The 19,744-nt window shown below is 43.2% G+C and overlaps 1 protein-coding gene across 1 annotated transcript in view; it reads left to right on the top strand.

Moving 5' to 3' along the window:
- The window catches only part of RSPO3 (R-spondin 3), a 61,635-nt gene extending 42,764 nt beyond the window's left edge, over positions 1–18,871 (top strand). The window contains exon 6 of the mRNA XM_069008574.1: positions 17,826–18,871. Coding sequence (XP_068864675.1) covers positions 17,826–18,019 — 194 coding nt within the window. The 3' untranslated portion in view covers positions 18,020–18,871. The remainder of the gene's footprint in view (positions 1–17,825) is intronic.
- The last annotated feature ends 873 nt before the right edge of the window (positions 18,872–19,744 follow it).

The raw sequence follows: 19,744 nt of genomic DNA, 5'->3' as shown, positions 1-19,744 counted from the left end.
GAAGCAATGTTAACTGTTTCCCATTCTGTGCAAATACAGACCAAAGAAAGCTCCTGTTCCTGACAGGCAAAAATTCAAGCATTAGGCATGAAGACATGGGGGGGCTGAATGTGGAATAGCACGTTTCTTTTTTCCTGTGGAGTGTAGGAATTGTCACCTTATACAGTCAGAAAGCAGGATGCTGTTATGAGAGGACGAGGGATATAATTTTAGTCAAAATTCAAAAGACTACAACCCCCTGGAGGCAAAGTATCTTGTCAGTTAATGGTTTGAGCTGTAAGGAGAATAGAGACATTATGCTATGATTTTTTTTTTACATTTACAGCAGGAATAAGAGAGATAGCAATGCCTTTGAGGTGAGGAGCTGAATCCTAGATGCAGACTGGTGAACTGAAGGGAACCAGGGGAACAGGATTTGTTGCTAAGCAGTTTTAATGAGGAAGTGAATAAATTTTGGATAAATAAAATAATAGGTTCTATACTGTACAGCATACATGTGAATATAAAACTGCAGGTTTCATTGAATAGCTTAGAGAACCGAGACTGTTGTTTTTTGTACTAGATCCTCCATCTCTTATTGCTGTATGTTCCATATAATGCTTCCAAGCATATTAATCAGATCATGTCTGAAAAAGTCTTCAGCTGGCTATGGTGTGAGGAGGGACTCTGTAGGCAGAACAAGTGTATTTCAGGGGATCCACAGGTCAGCCACAGTAAAACAAAAACTGGCTTTAAAAAATACTCATGTCCAATACTAATTTTACCTAGTCTTGGCAAAATCAGGTTAGAGCAGCATTTTGTTGTGTGATAAACCTCTAGTAATGGCTGTACATCTGCTTATTCAAATGAATAGTCTGTCCCTATACACTCCACACTCCAAAGATAAAAGTCTCTTTCCAAGGCAATGGAGGCCCACACCACTTCAGTAACTCCTCAGTGTACTATTTTTAAACAATTTTTTTCTGATTAAAAAAAAAATGGGCAACAGTTCTAGATATTTCTGGTATTGACTACTTTTACTTAATCGCATTTAAGTCCTAATGTGGGAAAGTAAGATATTCCTATCACAGCCCATTCCAAAAGTCACATCCTCTCGCTCATATATAGCTCAGTGGCATTTAAAACAAGAGGGCTGGAGCATGTGAGCTGGGGAGACATCCCAGTACACGGTTCGCTCGTGTAACTGTGAGAGATGGGGTGTCCTGTGTGAAGGTCACTAGTGTGGTTATGGTTAATGACCTTACTCCATGGCAGGTCACAGGACTTCTGAAACCTCAAAATGAACATGCAGCTAATTACTGCATCCCCGTGTTTACATATTGCATACGCCAGTGGGTCCTAACTCTGGCCTTTGCAAGCCTGAGTTACTATAATTGAGGAATCTGTCTTGTGAAGAGTTTGGTTGTTTATTTTCCGTTTGTTGCTGCCAAGAGGGCTTCTCATTTCCTTTCCTTGCAAGGGTTTTGACTCTTTAACTTTAACACATTTCCAGCCTCCAATAGTAGGGCTGCTGAGACCGGGAATCCACTAGTTGCGACATGAAGGGAAATGGCATCCTGGGGATACCCCAGGCGAGGCAGGGCACGGTCAGCACCTGGCTGCCACTGCCACTGGCTGGCAGACATGGGCACATGAGAGGAGATTTGGGTGAATAGACTTCAGAGGGACAAATAAGAGTCAAAACGATCTGTGAATCCAAAATAGCTAATAGTAGAGGATGTACTGACTCTAGAAATCAAGCACTGAAAGGTTGGAAAAGCTATTTTTAACCTTGTAGCATTTTCAAGATTTAATCATAGGCAGTTTTGGAAGTTTTACTAAGGTACTACCTGCAAACGGAGACATTAAAATCTGAACTAATTGCTAACAGTGTTTCATTTCACTACAAGTATGTTTATTTAGTTTGTGCTACTGTGAACACTAAATTCTCATCAAGCCCCCCAGTTCTGACAGATGCACGTGAACACACAAGCAGGTAGAACATCCATGCTGTGTGCCTCTGCACATATGGTGCTACACATGCATGCACACCGTCTGTACAAGTGCACCATGTCGAGGTTGTGCTGTCTGAATAACATGCATCTTGATGAATAGTCAGGCAAAAATGGTTGTGTCCTCAGATATCGAAATTAGTTTGAGGCCTGCAGGGTGCTGTGCTGACATTGTCTCTATGCTCCTTGGAAGATGTTCTCCTTTCCTGCTGCTAGCTCTTCTCTTGCCACCTTCTGCCTCCTCCCTGTCCTGGGAAGCCTGGGAGCAGTGGGGAGGTGACTCAGATGCCCTGAGGTCCACTGGACCATGCTATAAAAAAATGTGCTGGGCACACTGATGATAAAAACCATCAATTTCATATTAACAGGAATAGTGTCAAAGCTGAAACAGAAGTATGCGGTCAATTGTTTTTGTAAGGGAAGTGAATCAGAAAAAAGCTGATTGCATTCTTTTATTAAAATGTGAACAATGTGAGAGCTGTCCTCCTCAGATCACTAAACCAAATAAGGGATAGAAATCAGCTCTTTTTCTCTTCTGATCTTCCCTTTTTGTGCCTCTTTGTGCTCCAGAATTGGCTGGCTGACTATATTTTAGATGCCTGAGCTTCGTAGGAAAAGCTGAAGGGAATACAAGCCTCTCAAGAACCCTTCTTCCTCCCCCTTCCAAGATATCCATCAGGTATTCATTCAGCACTAAATTCCCAGCACAGGCCTAAACTCTTCCCTCTTGAATAAAAATGTTTGGGATTGAAAGCTCCAGCTTTAGAAGGTGAAATCTGCATCTGTGTCTATTCTGTGAAAGAAAAGCAGACAGAGGTCTGCTCCTTGCCCACAAAATCCAGGTCCACCTTCTGGCTTGCCACCAAACCAGCTGGGTTATTCCCTCCATAGCAGATTTGACTGGGGAAGAGGGCAGGTCAAACAGAGTCCTTAAACAACCTCCCAGTTATGCTCGGCAGACAGGCAGGGGTCTGCCTAGTCCCTGATCTAGTTCCTCCCTGGCACAGCTGGGAACAGCTCCGGTGCAACTTATTTATGGCACCTTCACCTTCAGCGATTTCCCATTGTTTCAGGGAGAGGCACACAGGAAACTGTGGCTGCTCTCCCCTCTCAGTACCACAGGGCAGAGACCACGTGCAGAAGAGCTGCATCAAGTTCTCTCTTAACGCCTCATCCTTTCCTTCCTCGCATACCCATCCTTCTTCCCACACTGGTCTTCTATCACAACTCACAGTTAATGCTTCTAAAGTCCTTCCCTGAACTCCTAGTGATGTAAGGAGCTCTTTCTGAGGAAGGGACATGTTTGTCACTGCTGGAAGAAGAAATGAGGCTCTTCCAGGATGTGTGCCACAGTGGGATACCTTGACAACTTCTTTCTGTTGACGCTTCAGCAGACCCCACAGAAAACTGTTTTCTCACCTTTGGACAATAATGCTACAAAGTAAATGTGAAGGGAGGTGGCTGCTGGGAGCAGGTCCCACCTGGCTCTCACCACCTGGAAACCTAAACTCCTCACTATTTTGACCTGAGTGTCCTGGAAAGAGGAACAAATGCAAGAGAGAAGTTTGATAGTGCATCTATCAAATTTAGTCCAAGAATGCAAAACATCTGGGGTATGTGAGCTACAGAGTAAATCAGGCTGTGGATATTTCAAGTCTAATGGCGACACGTCCAGCACTGTTTAATCAGCTAAATCCTGGGCTGTGGAACACTTCCATGTATAGCAATGCTGTTATAACACGGCAGCCATGGGCAGCATGGCACTCATTCATTATTGTGTTACAGCTGCCCTTATTTTAAAGGGCCTGATCCAAGACCCACTGAAATCCCATTGACTTCAGAGTACTGCAGATCTTACCATAAAGCAGGGATTTTCAGCATTCCTTTGTAACAAAGCAAAAACAAAGGAGCATTTTTTTGGCTGCTATTTCTCCTCATCTCTCTGGATATTTGCCTGTTCTTCCCCACCCAGGCAGCTCTATTTGTTTTTCCCCACCCAGGTCTCTGCATCTCCAGTCTCATTGTCTCTTCTCAGCTCACTCTCCCTGCCAGTTCTGACACCTGATGTAGCCTTTGGTCTGCTACGGCTGCCACCTCCCAGCTCTCTTTCACCTTCATCACTTTGAAAAGGGTAGGAAGTTATGAAGTTAAGCACTTGCTGCCATAACCTTGTGTTATAAAGGTCCAGGGAAGCTTCAGAACATTCCCAATGAGATGATAACATCCAAGGTTATTCTCAGAGATTGTAAAGATCGGGAGAGAGGTTGTGGGAATCTCTGTGGAAGATTTTTAAGGTTAGACAAGCAATCATCAAAGACAGCCTAAGTATCGTAGTTCAGCTTCATAGACTAGTAAGGGACTAGATAATGCTTTGATAAGCATTTATGAATGCTACAAAATTTCCACAAAACTTTTTCTTGCCTGTTGCCTTCTGCAAAACTCCCACAGAGACAGCATACTGCCCATTTACAGAGCACGAATCCAGGTATCTCTGTCCACTGACATCAGTATAAGGCCTCCTGCTGTCATTTACCAAGCTCAGACTTTTATTTGGGCCTGAGCCAAAGAACTGAAATCAACTTTTCTTTCATTTTGTCCAGTTTAGTAATTTGCATTGCAGAGATATCTGTTCATGTTTCTCTTAGCATTCACCAACTTTGAATAATTGGTGCAGGAAGAGTACAGGGCTGGATTTTCTTGCTAATTTACCAGAGATATAAAGGAGCAACTCTGCCAATGAAAATGTGTCTATTTTAAGAGCAGAGGAAGATGTTATCCATGAGGGTCATATTACTACATGATTAGGCTTGAAAAATAATTAAATAAGGACAGATGCAAACAAATATTATTTTCCAGTAATTTTTGTTGAAGTAATTTTGCAGTGACAAAAAGTTAATTGGAAGAAAAACCCCAACATTCATCATTTAAAAATGTGGTGGCCGTGCAAGATTTTTCTACATTTTCTATTTTTAGTTCCTTGAAATTCAAAATGGTAGCAAAAGAATTAACTGGCATTCCATGAGTTAAACATACACAGCTGACATTAAGGTCGGAATTTGACAACTATCTGTTGGGTTTTTCTATTGTTATTTTGTTTTACAAGCAAAATGACCCAGTAATGAAATTTCTCAGCTCTAGTCTACTCCTCCCCAATATCTACAGCAAACAGTAGCCCCAGTGTAAAGATTTACAGCTAGTTATGTCTCTGCTTTGTTCTTGAGCATGTATTTACTTCTGCCCATTTGCTTTCTGAAATTCTCTCATTTGTCATCTGAAGAACTCAGTTTAAAAGGAAAACAGGCTTCAGACATGAAACACAGCTACATTCCTGAAACATGAGATGAACAACCTTTAATTCACGCAACCTTTCATTTACAGTAATGTTTAATGGATGGGCTGGTTTCATTATGGACAATGCCTCTCCCTGTCATTAGCCTGCAGAAGGGTCTAAAACTCCTAAGCATTTAAAGGAGCTCTGTTTCAGGCTCTGCCTTCCCTCCTCTCCTCCCTCCCCCACTCCCCATCACCCCTTCTGACTGCCCTTGTTCTAAGTGCATAATCTAAATGCTGTACTCTGCAAATTGCACTTATTGCTGGCTTCGAGCTTCGAAGAACCCTTCTGAACACTTTTTATACAAACCCTAACAAGGTCAAAGTTGGAAAAATCTCAGCTGGTGGACTTGGATCCCATGAGCTAGTGACCATTTATAATTAATATTAATGAATGGCAGATGACAGATGTTTATTGCCTAAGTAGAAATGTGCATTGCTAAACCAGAAGGATTTAGTTTAAATCCAGAGGAACTGACTTTATTTCTTGTACGGATGTGGGTGGTGGTGGGGAATGCCAGTGGGTGATCCAGCCCCAACTACCTTTAAGCATGAGCATGGAAACAATAATTCTGTAAAGAAGGATGCTGCGACCTCTATTTGAAGTACAATATTTGCTCCTTCAAAACATTAACTGAAGTAAGGAGCACTCTCTGCACACTTCAGCAGCTCTGATTTGCAGCAGTAGTGGGTTTTATCCATAGATTCTAAAGCATCAAAATTAAGGAGCTCTTATCTCTGTTTTACACTTGTGGAACCTGAGGAAGTCATGGTATTATAAAGAAAAAAGTCCTTGTTATGGAGACAAAGGATCGCATTCCCAGACACAGTATATTTTTTCTTGCTGGATTTTTTTTCCACAGTGGTCTTAAATTAAACTAAAGCTATGATGCATAAATCTCTCAAGTTTAAATGTGACACAGTGGAGGATGTAACATGGACATGGAAGAGTGTCTGTGAATACCTCTGAATACTTAAGGCTGATGGAACCTCTGGTTTCTATCTGAAAGTAACTCAGTCTTTCACAGCACATAAATTAACTTCCTGGACATAGAGACATCTTGGGTAATGTTTTCAAAAGTGCAAGAACAATTTTCAGTAACTTCTTAGAGTTTCTGGTTGAGGTTGGAGTAAGAGTCTTATTTGTTCTGAGTTCCTTCGACAAAGCATCCTGCTCCTTATAGTATCTTGTTACAGATGTGTGCACCAACTATTTGCTGTTTTCTTACCCCTGGGATTTCTACACTTCTGTACTACATTGTCTGTAAAACTGTTTCTGAGTATGCCATTCCAGACCCTTGAAAAATATTATTTGGTTTAGTGGCTACAAGATTGGTCTCAGATCTTATAAAAGAGTGCCAAAGGAGCTGCTAACAAAAACAGGTGGTTCTCAAATCTGTAGAAACAGTGAGCAGTTTCTTCTTTTGGCCAAAGCAAAAGTTCTTGGAGTAGGCAGGAAAGTGATTAATTACTCAGTTTGGAAGAGAAACATGAACATATGTGGTGACTCGTGGACGGTGGGCTTCTTCACCTGTAGGCAGGAGGCAGCTGGACAGAGAGGCTGCTGATCCCCACAGTCCCAATTTTTCCCACAGAGGCTGGACAACTGACTTGTTGCAGTACATTCTGGTACTGAAAATATCACTCGCTGAACTTTTGCTTCAGGTTCCTTAGAACCTTTCTTGCATTCCAACAGTTCAGCTCCTGTAACCAGCCCTGCTGTATGGGCTGCACACACACCACAGGAACACCTAGGGCTGTTACCAACTTACCAGCACTGCTGTAACACTCTTAAGGCACCAGCCAAGTAGAAAAATAAAACATGCAAGTTGCACTGAATGGTCATTGTGCACCGCTGGCAGGATCTGTGTGAGACAGGACACAGGGCAGATATCTCCTGGTGGAGGTGAACAAGGGTTACAGACCTTCCTCAGCACTTGTGGTGCTCTGTCATGAGAGGCTGTGTCCTCATCTCAGTGGGGGCTGAGTCTCCTCCAGCCTTTGGGCCACGTGGCCTCGCCCGCATCCAATCTCAACAGCATGGCAGTCAGTCTGTGAAGTATCCTAAGTGAAGTGGGCTCCAGTGATGCACTGTCACATGGCATAATCATTCTTCACATTCCACTTCCAGCTACTCATAAAGCTGGCTGCTTGCTTCAGTGTGCAAAGCTGTGTTACTACAAAAAGCTCTAAATGCACAGTTCATCCTCAGAGGGATTTAAAAAGAATAAACTTATCACATTCTTGGGAAAAAAAAAAAAAAAGAAAAAGAAAAAGAAGGCAAGACAGCCTGGATAAAATTCGCATGGACAATTCCTATCTGTGATTCATGTTAAATTGAAGACTTACGGGAAATGCTAAAATATTTGCATTCAAGTTCTTTTCATGCATATCGACTATGAATCCTACTTGGAAATATTTTTTTAATATCTTTTAGGCCTTAGTTTTCCAAAGAAATGGAAAATATCAGATTACCAAAGTCATTGTATTTCCCAGAAACTTGCTGATTTCAATGAACTCCCAGTGGAAAGTAGGCAGGTTTTTGAAATAACCTTGCCTTTGTGTTAGGTTTCTGCCTAGTATCCTTCCAGTTTGTCCACTGGGTTTGCCTCTGTCAACCCACCTGGCAGGCTGACAAGGACTCAACAGCCTGAAAATCTGAGATCCCTCTGGCAACTTGGTCCAAAGATTCCCAAGCTTTCTTGGGCTAAATTCTGAATCCTTTTGGCATATAAATTCCCTGGGCCTTTTTCAGAGGCAGCCCAAGAGTCTTGGTGATCCCAGTGTCCTTTTCCATAAGCTTCTCTCCACCCAGTAAACTGCCAGGTATTCTCTCAGTAGGTGAGAAAAATTCTTCAGAAATATATGGAGATGGCCAAAGTGAAATATCATGTCACTCTTTTTGAGAGGGAACCTTTGGAGTCTCTGATCCATAAGAAATTTAGAAGCCTGACCTGTCATTTTAATCAACATGAAAATATTTGGAATTATTTGCACTACTTAGAGAGGGGAGGATCAATGCTTTGGCCAGCTGAAATAGTACACACACACTGGAGACACAAAACAGAAAGAGACAGTCAATTTTCAACACCTTGATTTGAAAAGTATCCTTGAAAGCAAATTCTCCCTTCATTTACACCAAACAGCAATTTTGGTGACCTCCATGTGTTTGAGCAAGTACAACACAGAGGTCAGAATCGGGCCTCTGGTGAATTTAAGTAATAACAGCCTGTCTCTGTGCTGATGGTTTTGCTGAGAGGATCCATCAGGAGCTGCTGTCCCACTGCACGTTACCTGCTGCTGACAGGCTGATCCAGCTGTCTGGCTGGGCTGGGGTGCACAGGGACTCCAGTCTACCTGTCAGCACAGGTGTCACCCCAGGCAGAAACGCAAACAAACGATGCTCAGAGTGGAAGGGACAAGTGAACCATGCCGAGAGGGGCCAGAGGTGCATCCTGTTGACTCATCTTCCTTTACCTCCCTGGCATATCAGAAAACTTAAGGAAGTGTAAGGAGGCGGCTGCAGGGGGAGCATATAGCTGCACCTGTACCAGCAAATGAAACAGTGGAAGATGCCCAGGCTTCCTGGTCCTGGTGTGTAGTACCAGGGCAGGAACTGCTGGCCTGATCCAAGTGTTGGAGTTGGCACTTGCAAATTCCTCCAGGATCTGTGCTCATTCAGCAGGACAGCCGAGTTCTGAGCCATGGTCGCTAATGGAAAAAGGCATTCCTAGGGATACCTCCAGACATTGGGGTCATATAAGCATCATCTGAATTAGCAGGTTCCATTGAGGCAATCAGTTTAAGTAAAGCCAAGGAACACATCTTTTCTCGCTTACCCTCCCTTCAGAGCACACCAAGCACAAATTTGAATACTAAAGAAACAAGTTCCTTTGTGTGTTTTCTCTGTTTTACTATTGTACTAGAAAGAGTTTAAATGTCTGTTGCGGCTAGCATCTGTCTCTTATCATGTATAACTTTTCTTGATTATTTCTAGAGCAGCAGACTAAACATGCAGTTCTGACATAATGCAGCATCACATTTTCATTTCTGGTTTGTTCAAAAGCCTGCACCAGCTGAAATAAGTCTCTAAAAAAGACTGTATTTATGACCTCAATCCAAGCGAACAGGAGGGCTTGGATTATTGGTGACTAAAAGGAAAACAAGCTATTAGAGGTTTCTCCCAATATCCTGATGCTCTAACAACAGGGTAAGGGCTTTTGATACCAATCACCATTATTCCCAATCTTTGTATTGGTTCCTGATTCCCTTAGTCTTAAAAGAGGCCTATCAAGTGTATTTGGACACTCATGGATCATTTTGCCTCTTTTAGGAGAGCTGTAAAAACCCAATCCCATTCAGAAGTCATCATCAAAAGTCTCAAAGGAAAAAAAGCCAGTTTCCTAAATACCAGCATGGTCTATGTCACTTCCTGTCCTCAGCAATGGGGAGTGATTTTCTGCTCTGCTAAATTGCCATTACTTTCCTGTCTTTGGAAGCTGTGTTCAGACTTTATAAGCTGCGGGTTCTTATAAGATGAAAACTGTTATGTAATTACAAAATTGGTGTTGTTAGCACATTAGTCCTGATTAAAACAAGGCTGCTAACAAATTCCCTTAGTCCCAACAGACAAGCATGCAGGAAATAAATCCCCACAAGCGCTTGTTTGAAGAGGCAGCAGTAAATGTCTCCACAAACAGCAAACAGAACTCATTATAGGAATCCTCCTCCTCCGGCTGCTTCTTTGGATGGAGGACATTCTATTTTTGGGCACTGGCAATGTCTTTTCCATGGCACAGGAAAGGCACATCCAACCCGTTTCTATTGCAAGAGGTCATCACAAGCCAGGGACTTTCCATAAGCCTTGCTTATGAGCTCATGAGTGTAGAAGTGTCATTTCCCAACCATCCACAGAAGAAATGATATCTTCTGACTTCCCATACACCTAACAGGATACAATTTTCTCCTTATCTCCTAGAGCAGCCAACATCTCCTGTCTTGGCGTAGCTAATCTGGTCAGCCTCCTCCCATTCCTCTCTGCCCGCTTTATGCAAACGGCTGGGGTGCAGGCCTGAGCTATTTCTGTATTTGGAAACAACATTCTCATTCCTGCTAATGTGCCTCTTTCAGCACTGTTCTTGCAAGGACAAGCTAGCACATACAATGTAAATAAGAACATTTTTCAAGTGAATGCAATCTAGTAGTCCAGATCCTATTTTCAGAGGCAAATGAACCTCAAGGATCCTCATACAAAGATGTCTAAAGTCTACATCTAGAGAAGTATTTCCATTTTTAAGAGGAAATAGGACACGTAAGTACAAGTTAGTCACTAAATCCCATAATACAGTTGCTCAACCATAAGTATCAATAGCGTTTGAGGTATAGCATCATCATAGAATCACAGGATGGTTTGGATTAGAATGGACCTTAAAGATCATCTAATTCCAACCCAGTGACATGGGCAGGAACACCTTCTACTAGACCAAGTTTTTGAAGCTCCATCCAACTTGGCCTTGAACGCTTCCAGGGATGGGGCAGCCACAGCTTTTCTCGGCAACCCGTTCTAGAATTTCTTCCTAATATTTAACCTGAGCCTGCTGTCTTTCATTTTAAAGACATTCTCCCTTGTCCTGTCACTACCTGCCTTTGTCAAAAGCCCCTTTCCATTTTTCTTGTAGGCTCACTTCAGGTATTGGAAGGCTGCAATTAGGTCACACCAAAGCTGTCTCTTTTCCAGGCTGAACAATCCCAATCCTATGAGTCTTTCTTCATAGGACAAGGGCTCCATCCCTCTAATCATCCTGGTGGCCCTCCCCTGGACTTGCTTCAACAAGCCAGTGTCCTTCCTGTGCCTGGAACCCCAGAGCTGAATGCAGTATTCCAGGTGGCGCAGAATCCCCTCCCTCGCCCTGCTGGCCACGCTGCTTTGGATGCAGCCCAGGACAGCACTGGTTTTCTGGGCTGCAGGAGCACATTGCTGGGTTGTGTCCAGCCTCCTCCAGCAGCACCCCCAAGTCCTTCTCATCAGGGCTGCTCTCCATCTGTTCACTCCCCAGCCTGTACTGATACTGCGAGTTGTCTTGACCCAGGTGCAGCACCTTGTACTTGGTCTTGTTAAACCTCATGAGATTCCTATGGGCCCACTTACTGAGCTTGTGCAGGTATCTTGGATTATCTAAGATCACCACACAGAACTACGGATATGACACGTGCTTTAAGATCTTTATCCATCTGGACTGGTATGGGAAACCACGTAGGCTGTCATCATACATCTCAACAGCAGGAGAACATAGGTTCAGCCAAGTTAGTTGCTCCTTGAATGTCTTTGGACCTTAGCTCCATTAAAATTTTTACCCATATTCTCTTCAGCAGTTGGAACATCTTCAGTAGTAAAGGCAGGCCAGGAAATGCACTAAGTCATGTAGCATCTAGATTGTTCTGAAGTTGTTGACCCTCACACTCTGGTTACCCGGGAATCTAGTGATTATAAAATAGGGCCACAACAGCAAAGGAAAAAAAGATTGATGTGAAATAAGTTATGCAGTTATGCTGTTTAGACTTCAAAAAGACATACCAGATGAATCAGCCACTTGTGGCTTGGGAAAGAAAGGAGAAAGTCCATTGCATCACTGGGTAGCGAGGGGTTTGGAGGATTGTTGGCAAGTAGTGTGAGTACATGCTACAGGCTATGTTCCAGAAAAAAAATGTGTCACTTTTCTTGAAAATGAGAACGATCTACTCATTTGCATAATATGGCATGACTGTATTGTTGACAGAGCTATAGCAAGGGAGTTTAGAGCCTGGGGCATGCTCCTCTTCCTGGTTTCTTTGCTCAGCATGGTTTCTTTTTGTCATGCTGTTGTTGTCCAGGTCATCATCATGAGGAAAGTGTGACAGACTTTTTGTCTAAGAGGACTAAAAATGCTTCTGGGAAGGGTGTGGACAGGTGGGAAGGAGAGCAACACAGTATGGTGGCACTTAACCCTCAAGTTTTGTCCCTGTACCTTGTGGGGTACAGAGGTATTTGGGCACTGGTACTGCTGCACCAGTGCTAATAGTGCTCCAGTAGCCAGGAAAGCACTAAGAGGTCAGACAAGGCTGTGAGGGGTGTGAAAGAACACTGTGGCACGTTACAGCAGTGGCTTGTGGTCTTTTATTACAGCTCTTCAGCTTATTACAGTGTAGTGGGGAGGATTTGTGGTCCGTGGTGACAGGCACAGTAGAATCAGCGGGACCCTTCCAGAGAGGGGCCTATTACATCAGTGCCTGAAATCCCGACAGGAGCAGTTCCATGACTCCTCTTGCTCCTTTTGCTCTCCCACAGTAAATTTCTTCATGGGAGTGATGAAAGAAATACAGTCATCACAAACGTCTGATGCCAGATTCTTATCCCCCTGGGATTTCCATGAGGCCTACCCTGTAACACCTCCCCCCCACACCCCCCAATCAAAGCGAGGCAGTTTGCATAATCAGATTTTATGTCCTCCCATGGTGTTTTGGCATTTCAGCACCCAAGTCGCCTGTAATAATTACAGCTGATTATAATAGGTGGGACTAAGTGACAATGCTTAAAGCAGATGAAACCTGTCACCTGTGGTAGTTAATCCATGTCAGCCATGATTTTCTAAGTAACTCTCTGTCCCATAGTGCTCTTGAGTACCAAGGCCTCCCAAGTCATGGCCAATGCTTCCTCCCCGTAATCCATAAAATGCAGCTGTAGATCTAGTGGAAATACCACATCTGATGAGATTATGAAAAGGCTTCTCTGAAATACCCTGGCTCGTGTACTTATAGATGTATTCAGACATGGATTGCATAAATATAGACACAGGAATTTCTTTGACCTGGGGCTATAAAATATATTAACAAGAACTCAGCACCTTGAATCTGATTAGACATATAATTATACTGTTATCCAAACTAATTTCATGTCTGCATTTAATTTGAACTACTGCACTTCTCAAAATTATAGCAAGTCTCTAGATTTTTCCTCAACACAGGAATTTGCTATTATTAGAAGCAGCAAACGGTCTCCTGTGTACCAGAAAACTCACAGTGCCTGCAGATCAATTCTTCCAGTACAATTGTCTGTACAAAGCTTTGGTTCCGACATAAAAGCTATTTTAACACCAAATAATTACTTTATTTTAATATGTATTGCAAGTATTTTACATTTCTAATACAATAGTTGTAATATACAATATAAGTATTCATGAGATTCTAATGCTTCTCTGATATTATATATAGTCTCTTCATGACCAAAACACTCTATTGGAAAATGTTTCATTATCTCCTGTCTAAAAATACTTATCCTATTTTTAAAAAAATTTTGAACAGTTTTATTGAATCTGTAAGAAGAAATAAGCGTTAGTAAGGTTAGTGCATCACAGTAAGAATACCGTGACCCACCGGGAAAGTTCGCCCGCAGGCAAAATAAAGCAAAGACAGGCGGTACGAGGGCAGGAAGGGCGCGGGCGGGAGCCCGAGGGCACGGCCGGAGGGGACGGGGAAGGGAACCTGCGGCTGCGGGAGCCGCCCCCGCCCCGCCTGCGCGGAACCGCGGCGCCCCCGCGCGGGCGGCACCGGCACTGCGGCACAGCCCGGGGAGCGCGGAGACGCGCGCAGCTGCGTGCGCGTAAAGTGCCGCGCGCTTTAACCCGGGAGAGCTTCCCAGCAAGAACACTCTTCCTAAAGGAAATTGGAATTCCAGGAGAATATTTTTCTCCGAGTCACGTTATTGCCTGGTTTACTACTTCGCTGAGTTTCAGTTTTAATAATGGCCTTGCCATCTTCTTCAAAGGCAAAGTAGGTCACAGAAATATAGAATGGTTTGGGTTGGAAGAGGCCTTAAAGGTCATCTAGTTCCAGCACCCCTGCCATGGCCAGGAACACCTTCTACAAGAGCAGGTTGCTCAAAGCCCCATCCAAACTGGCCATGAACACTTCCAGGGATGGGGTAGCCGCAGCTTCTCTGGGCAACTCGTTTCAGTGGCTCATCACCGTCACAATAAAGAGTTTCCTCCTAACACCTAATCTAAATCTCTTTTAGTTTAAAACCTCTGCCCCTTGTCCTATCTGCCCATATAAAGAATTGTCCTTCATCCTTTTTATAGGCTCTCTTTACTGAAAGGCCATCTCTTATTCAGAGATGAGCTTGTAAACAAAACGGCCCATGTAATTTTTGCACTCTTCATTTCACAGATAGCCAAATGCCCAAATTTCCAATGAATTTCCACAATATCTGGTGCCCAGTTCAATGTGCTGCTGGGAATTGGGTTTCATGAAGTAGAAGAAAGAGGAAAAAATATTCAGGAACAAATCTCTGGGAAAAAGAGAGAAGGGATATGAACAGGGAGGGTGATGTACTCAAGAATGGGGCTTCAGCTATATCCCAATGCTAGCAGACAACTGCTGGTAGAATCTTCTCTTGGGTCTAAATGGAAACAAGGACTGACTGGGAGTAACATTACACCGTCATATAAAAAATCCCATTTTTAAATATAGTAGTGAAAGGAACAAAAGAATCAGCAAAGATGACCCTTCTATCTTATATCGCTTTACCATAACAGCACAGGTCTAGAGGGCAGATCTTTTCCCAAATGGCAAGAGAATGGAGGTGGTAACATTAAACCATGTACAAAACTGCACAGAGGACTCCAAACTAGCTATCCTCAGAGTAGAAGAGAATTAGGACTCAGTTTTAAGTATATTCCAGAGATCAGTTTTCCTTGTCATTTGTAAAGACACCAGCCTGATTAAAACAGAAACAGTAAAGCCATGCCTAGATAAGCCTCTAGCTAGACAAAGATATCTTATTCTTAGTATATCCACACACATATAAATACATACATCCTGCTCCATGACTGAATGGGAAACCATTACATGTCATTCCAACATACTTAAAGAACTGTGGCTGGGAAGTCACAGCTGAATGATTTTGGCTAATCACCAAGTGAGTAATGTCAAACACTGAACGTCTGGACAGTTTCCATTCAAGTAACATTTCATCTTGGGCCAACAGTATTTACAAACCACTGGAATGAAATCCCATACTGTCATTTATCCATTAGTAAGAGACAGCATTACAGCTGGGTAAGATGCAGCCTTACTTCTGCATGGAGCTCTCCCAGTGGTGATAGCTCTTGCTGAGCCTCCCATGCCAGTTCTGCAGGTCTCCCCTGCTCACCTCTGCGCATCTCAGATGACATTGACAAATTCAGAGAGGGATTCTGCAGGTATGTGGGTGTATATTCAGGTAATCTCTGACTGGTTCCCTGAAATTTAAGGTGTCATTTTACATTTAAAGTTTTACTCTTTCAGTAACAACAAATGATAAAGGCAGATGCTGGTCACTACTTGACTTAATGTGTGTATCTAAACCTTCCCTTGCTCTCCAATCCCAGGCAGTGGTGGTAAAGAATGGAGAAGCTGTAAAACACTCCCATAGAGCTACACAACAAGAAGATACAGCATATTCTCACATCTTGGTCTTGATCCTTGCTTTGTGCATACTCTTCACCTCCTCTGAATCTCTCTTCCTTTGTCTGACCTGCACCTCCTTGGATGGTTATCTGTTCTCAGAACAAAGCCACTTCCCCTGCACCTACCACCTCACTGTGACATACTCCCATAGAGCTCAGTGAGGCATCAAAAACCCCCATCTTTGATTTTGAGGCAGAAATGGGCAAAATTCCTTGCATTCAGCACCCTCAACAACAAGAGCTATTGCCAGGTTTGTGTAACTCCCCCTTCACCAGTGTAGGAAAGCCTGGATTCTCTCTGTTAAAATTTAAAACCAAAAAATATTCTTTCTGTAACAAAGAAGGATAGATTATTTTCTCTAGTATCACTACTGGGATATCATGAAAGAGAGTTTGGCCAGATTTTTTTCAATACTTGTCCAGAAATTTGTCCACATAAGAAGGCATATGAGTTAGTATGACATTCTATCAGGAAAGCCTCCAGAGAGGTTGCCTTTGAAGATATCATTGGGATTCTTCTAACCACAGGGGAATTTCAGCTGCATAGCTCAGTAGTTCCACATAGACAAAAAAATCTAATCTGTTTTAGGCTTGTGTGTACTTACAAGTTCAAGCTAATGTCATTCCTGCACTGGTTTGTAAAGCAAAGAGAAGAAATAGAATCACAGAATCACAGAAATCTTTTGGTTGGAAGGGGTCTTTGAGGATCATCTCTGCCATGGGTAATGACATCTTTCAGTAGATCAGGTTGCTCAGAGCCCCATCCAGCCTGACCTTGAACACTTCCAGTGATGAGGTATCCACAGCTTCTGTGGGCAACCTGTTCCAGTGCCGCACCACACTCAGCATAAAGAATCTCTTCTTTATGTGCAAGCATAAATGCACTCTATTACATCATCTCCACAGCCAATCTACAAAGTTTTAATGTTCTTAAGGGGACAGGATGCTTTATTGGAGAGGTCTGCAGCAGCAGCAAAATCCTCAACATCTCACTTTATTTAAAGCAATAAAGTACTTGAATACTTAATTTTGTTACAATTGTCTAAAGTTTGACTTGAGACACCACATTTTAGTCTGAAGACCATCACATACCTGTGCTGGAGCAGACACTTTGCCATGGGATTCATGTTGCTATATCAAGAACGCCCTGGGATGCAGGTGTGGTGATCGGACATTTCCAGACACTGATACTGGTGTCCAGCTCCTAATGGGAGGTGCTAATCTGTCGCAGTGACCGCTCTCTTCAGCCTGGCCAGCACCTGCGGTGTGCAGCAGGAGTGGGGAGCAGCCGAGGCTCATGGCTTTAAAGCTGCTCCTCTGGAGTTCAGCTCTGCCCCGGGGAGCTGAAGCCCCAGGTGCTGTGGCTGTCAGCAGCCCCGAGGAGGGAGAGGATAGAAAGTAGCGGGAGGCTTGCCTTTGGATACAGCTTCAGGTTTATTGCCTGAAGGGAGTCCAAGGAGGGCAAGCACAGACCAGATCTGTGCAACAACTTGTAAAGGGAGGCGTTACAATGGGGATGGCCCGACAGGGGACCAATAGGGGAGGGACCTCTTTAGGGGAGGGATATGCACCGGGATAGATATTCACGCGGATCAGTAGTCTTAAGGGGTGGAGGGAAAGGGATCACATGCCCCAATGGGGCGTCCAGGTTTGGGGGATTTCCAGAGGGGAGGTATCAGAAGGGGCAGGATCTCAGGGGATTGATGAGGACCATATAAGGATAAACAGGGAGGGCTTAGGTGATGGACACCGAACTTTTGGGAATAACAGGAGGAGTCTGGATGATTGATGGAGAACCGACTGGAACAAAGGGAGGAGAACAACTGTACAGGGAACACCGGGGAAGCGGCTGGCGTTCAGGGTGTACCAACTGGGAATGGGGGCAAGGGACTAACCGTGTTAAACATATAACCACATTACCACACTAATCCACGGCTGGTTTCACAGGTTATGGCAAAGTGAGGGACTCAGAAATTGCAATAGCCTGAGCAAATCTTCTAATGTGCCATCGTTTTTTTTTCAGGGAAAAAAAATAGGGAGGAGAAAAGAAAAAAGTCCAACAAAGATGAAAGCAAGGAGACAAGACAGGAAAGCAAAGGGCGAGCAGCCCGAAGACAAAACCGAGAACAGAGGGAAAACAACAACAAAACGCAGCCGAAGAAAAGGAAAGCCCCAAACAAAGAACAGGACCTGGCACCTGTTGACACTGCACATTAATGGCCCTCCCTGATTGTTTAAGTCTTATGATGCTGCTATCTCTACCAGATCGCCCTGACAGGTGTTCCAACCATTCAGGCCGCAAATGGACAATGCTACCAGTTATTATTAAACTTTAAACAACATTCCAAATACTTCCTATATTCTCCAAGCAACCATAGTTTATTAAAGAGATTGACATGAGCCAAGGAAATAGAAATCTAAAGATGGGATACTTTAAAACTGTTATATTATATGCTTCCATGCATCTGTAAAAGGCAATTAAGAAATTTTGTATATATTAATTATAGGGTATAAAATATAGCAATATAATAATGAATGACATTCAGATGAACAATGTTCTTTTTCTTTGTAAAATATTTTTCAAGTTATTGTTTAAGTATGAGGCAAGAGATATGTCTAAATCAAAGACGAAAATCGTATCCCTTCATATATTGTACATAATTAAGAGAAGGAGGAAAACATTTCTGAAGAGCCAGGAGGAGCCCAATGTTTTACAACCTCTGGTGGAGCAGGATGGGGTTGCCCTGTGTTTTCCCAGTCCATGCTCCAGACATGGGCGAGATACATCCGGAGAAAGCCAGCAGGGCTTCAGCTGCTGAGGGATAAGAAGAAGAAGCATCTGCAACTTTGAAGACTGAATCCCTGAGGAAGAAGGCAACTAGGCTGAGCTTGAATAGTGCTCTTATCTGTGGACAACACAATGTTTTCTGGTCTAAACAGTGGTACCGTGTGTGCTGTTTTATGCTTTTTATACCTATGTGTAACTTAAGTCTACATTTCAAATCTTCTGGTGAATGACAAATCGTATTTGTAGGAGACAACGTTGAATTAATAAAAACCAGAAAAATAGATCATCTAAGTATGTGTTTTTCACAGTGATGGTGTCACTTTTTCTACTGGGGAAGGGAATAATTTCATAGCTTCACAGACAGAAGAGGACACAACTTACACCCACACTGTGAATCTAGCAAAAGAGTATCCCCAACAATAAATCTATAGAAGTACAGAAATTACAAACTTCTGTCCAATTTTACTTAAATTCCTATTCTGGTTCTTCTCTCTGACTCAACAGAGGGGAAAACCTCCACTGCTCAGAGGACAAACCAAATCCTGGGGTACCATTCTGGGTATGTTAGAGGTTAGAATGGCGCATCAGTGAAACACGGGTTATGCTACACACCAACTTGCTGCTCAGAAATGGACTTATCCTTTACAGAAACATTTTGAGGAACCAACACACCTCGCAGTATGTGTTCTGTTGCCAAGTTTTGCCCAATGACAGCTGTCCTGGGGGTAGCAGCCCACCCACTGTGAAGCGTGGAATAGAACAGGTGGCAGGAGTCAGTTCCCCTCCCTGTTCGCTATTTCTGTTTTTCACAGTGAGTTTGACCTTAAAAAAGACACACTGAAGCCTGTCTCAGGCTGAGGACACCTGAGTGACAGGCCTCAGTGACTTTCCAAGGAATACCCTAATCATCCAGACAGCAACGTAGGATGGTCTCCTATAGTTTGCTTTGTAAGAGCTTTGTCTCTAATGATATCTATAGATGCAGTAGTCTAACCACATGATGTTTAAGGCACCCACAGTTTGCTTCCAATGTTCATGAGAATTAATTAAAACTTTCTGTAACCAGTCCCTGATTTTATGCACTTATTGTATTTTTTCTGTTGAGAAGACCAAAAGGCTGAATTTTACAGAGCTGAGCATCATACACATGTAAC

This window comes from Aphelocoma coerulescens, chromosome 3 (assembly GCF_041296385.1).
Source record: "Aphelocoma coerulescens isolate FSJ_1873_10779 chromosome 3, UR_Acoe_1.0, whole genome shotgun sequence".
NCBI lineage: Eukaryota > Metazoa > Chordata > Aves > Passeriformes > Corvidae > Aphelocoma > Aphelocoma coerulescens.
This window is presented reverse-complemented; position numbering and strand designations above follow the sequence as displayed.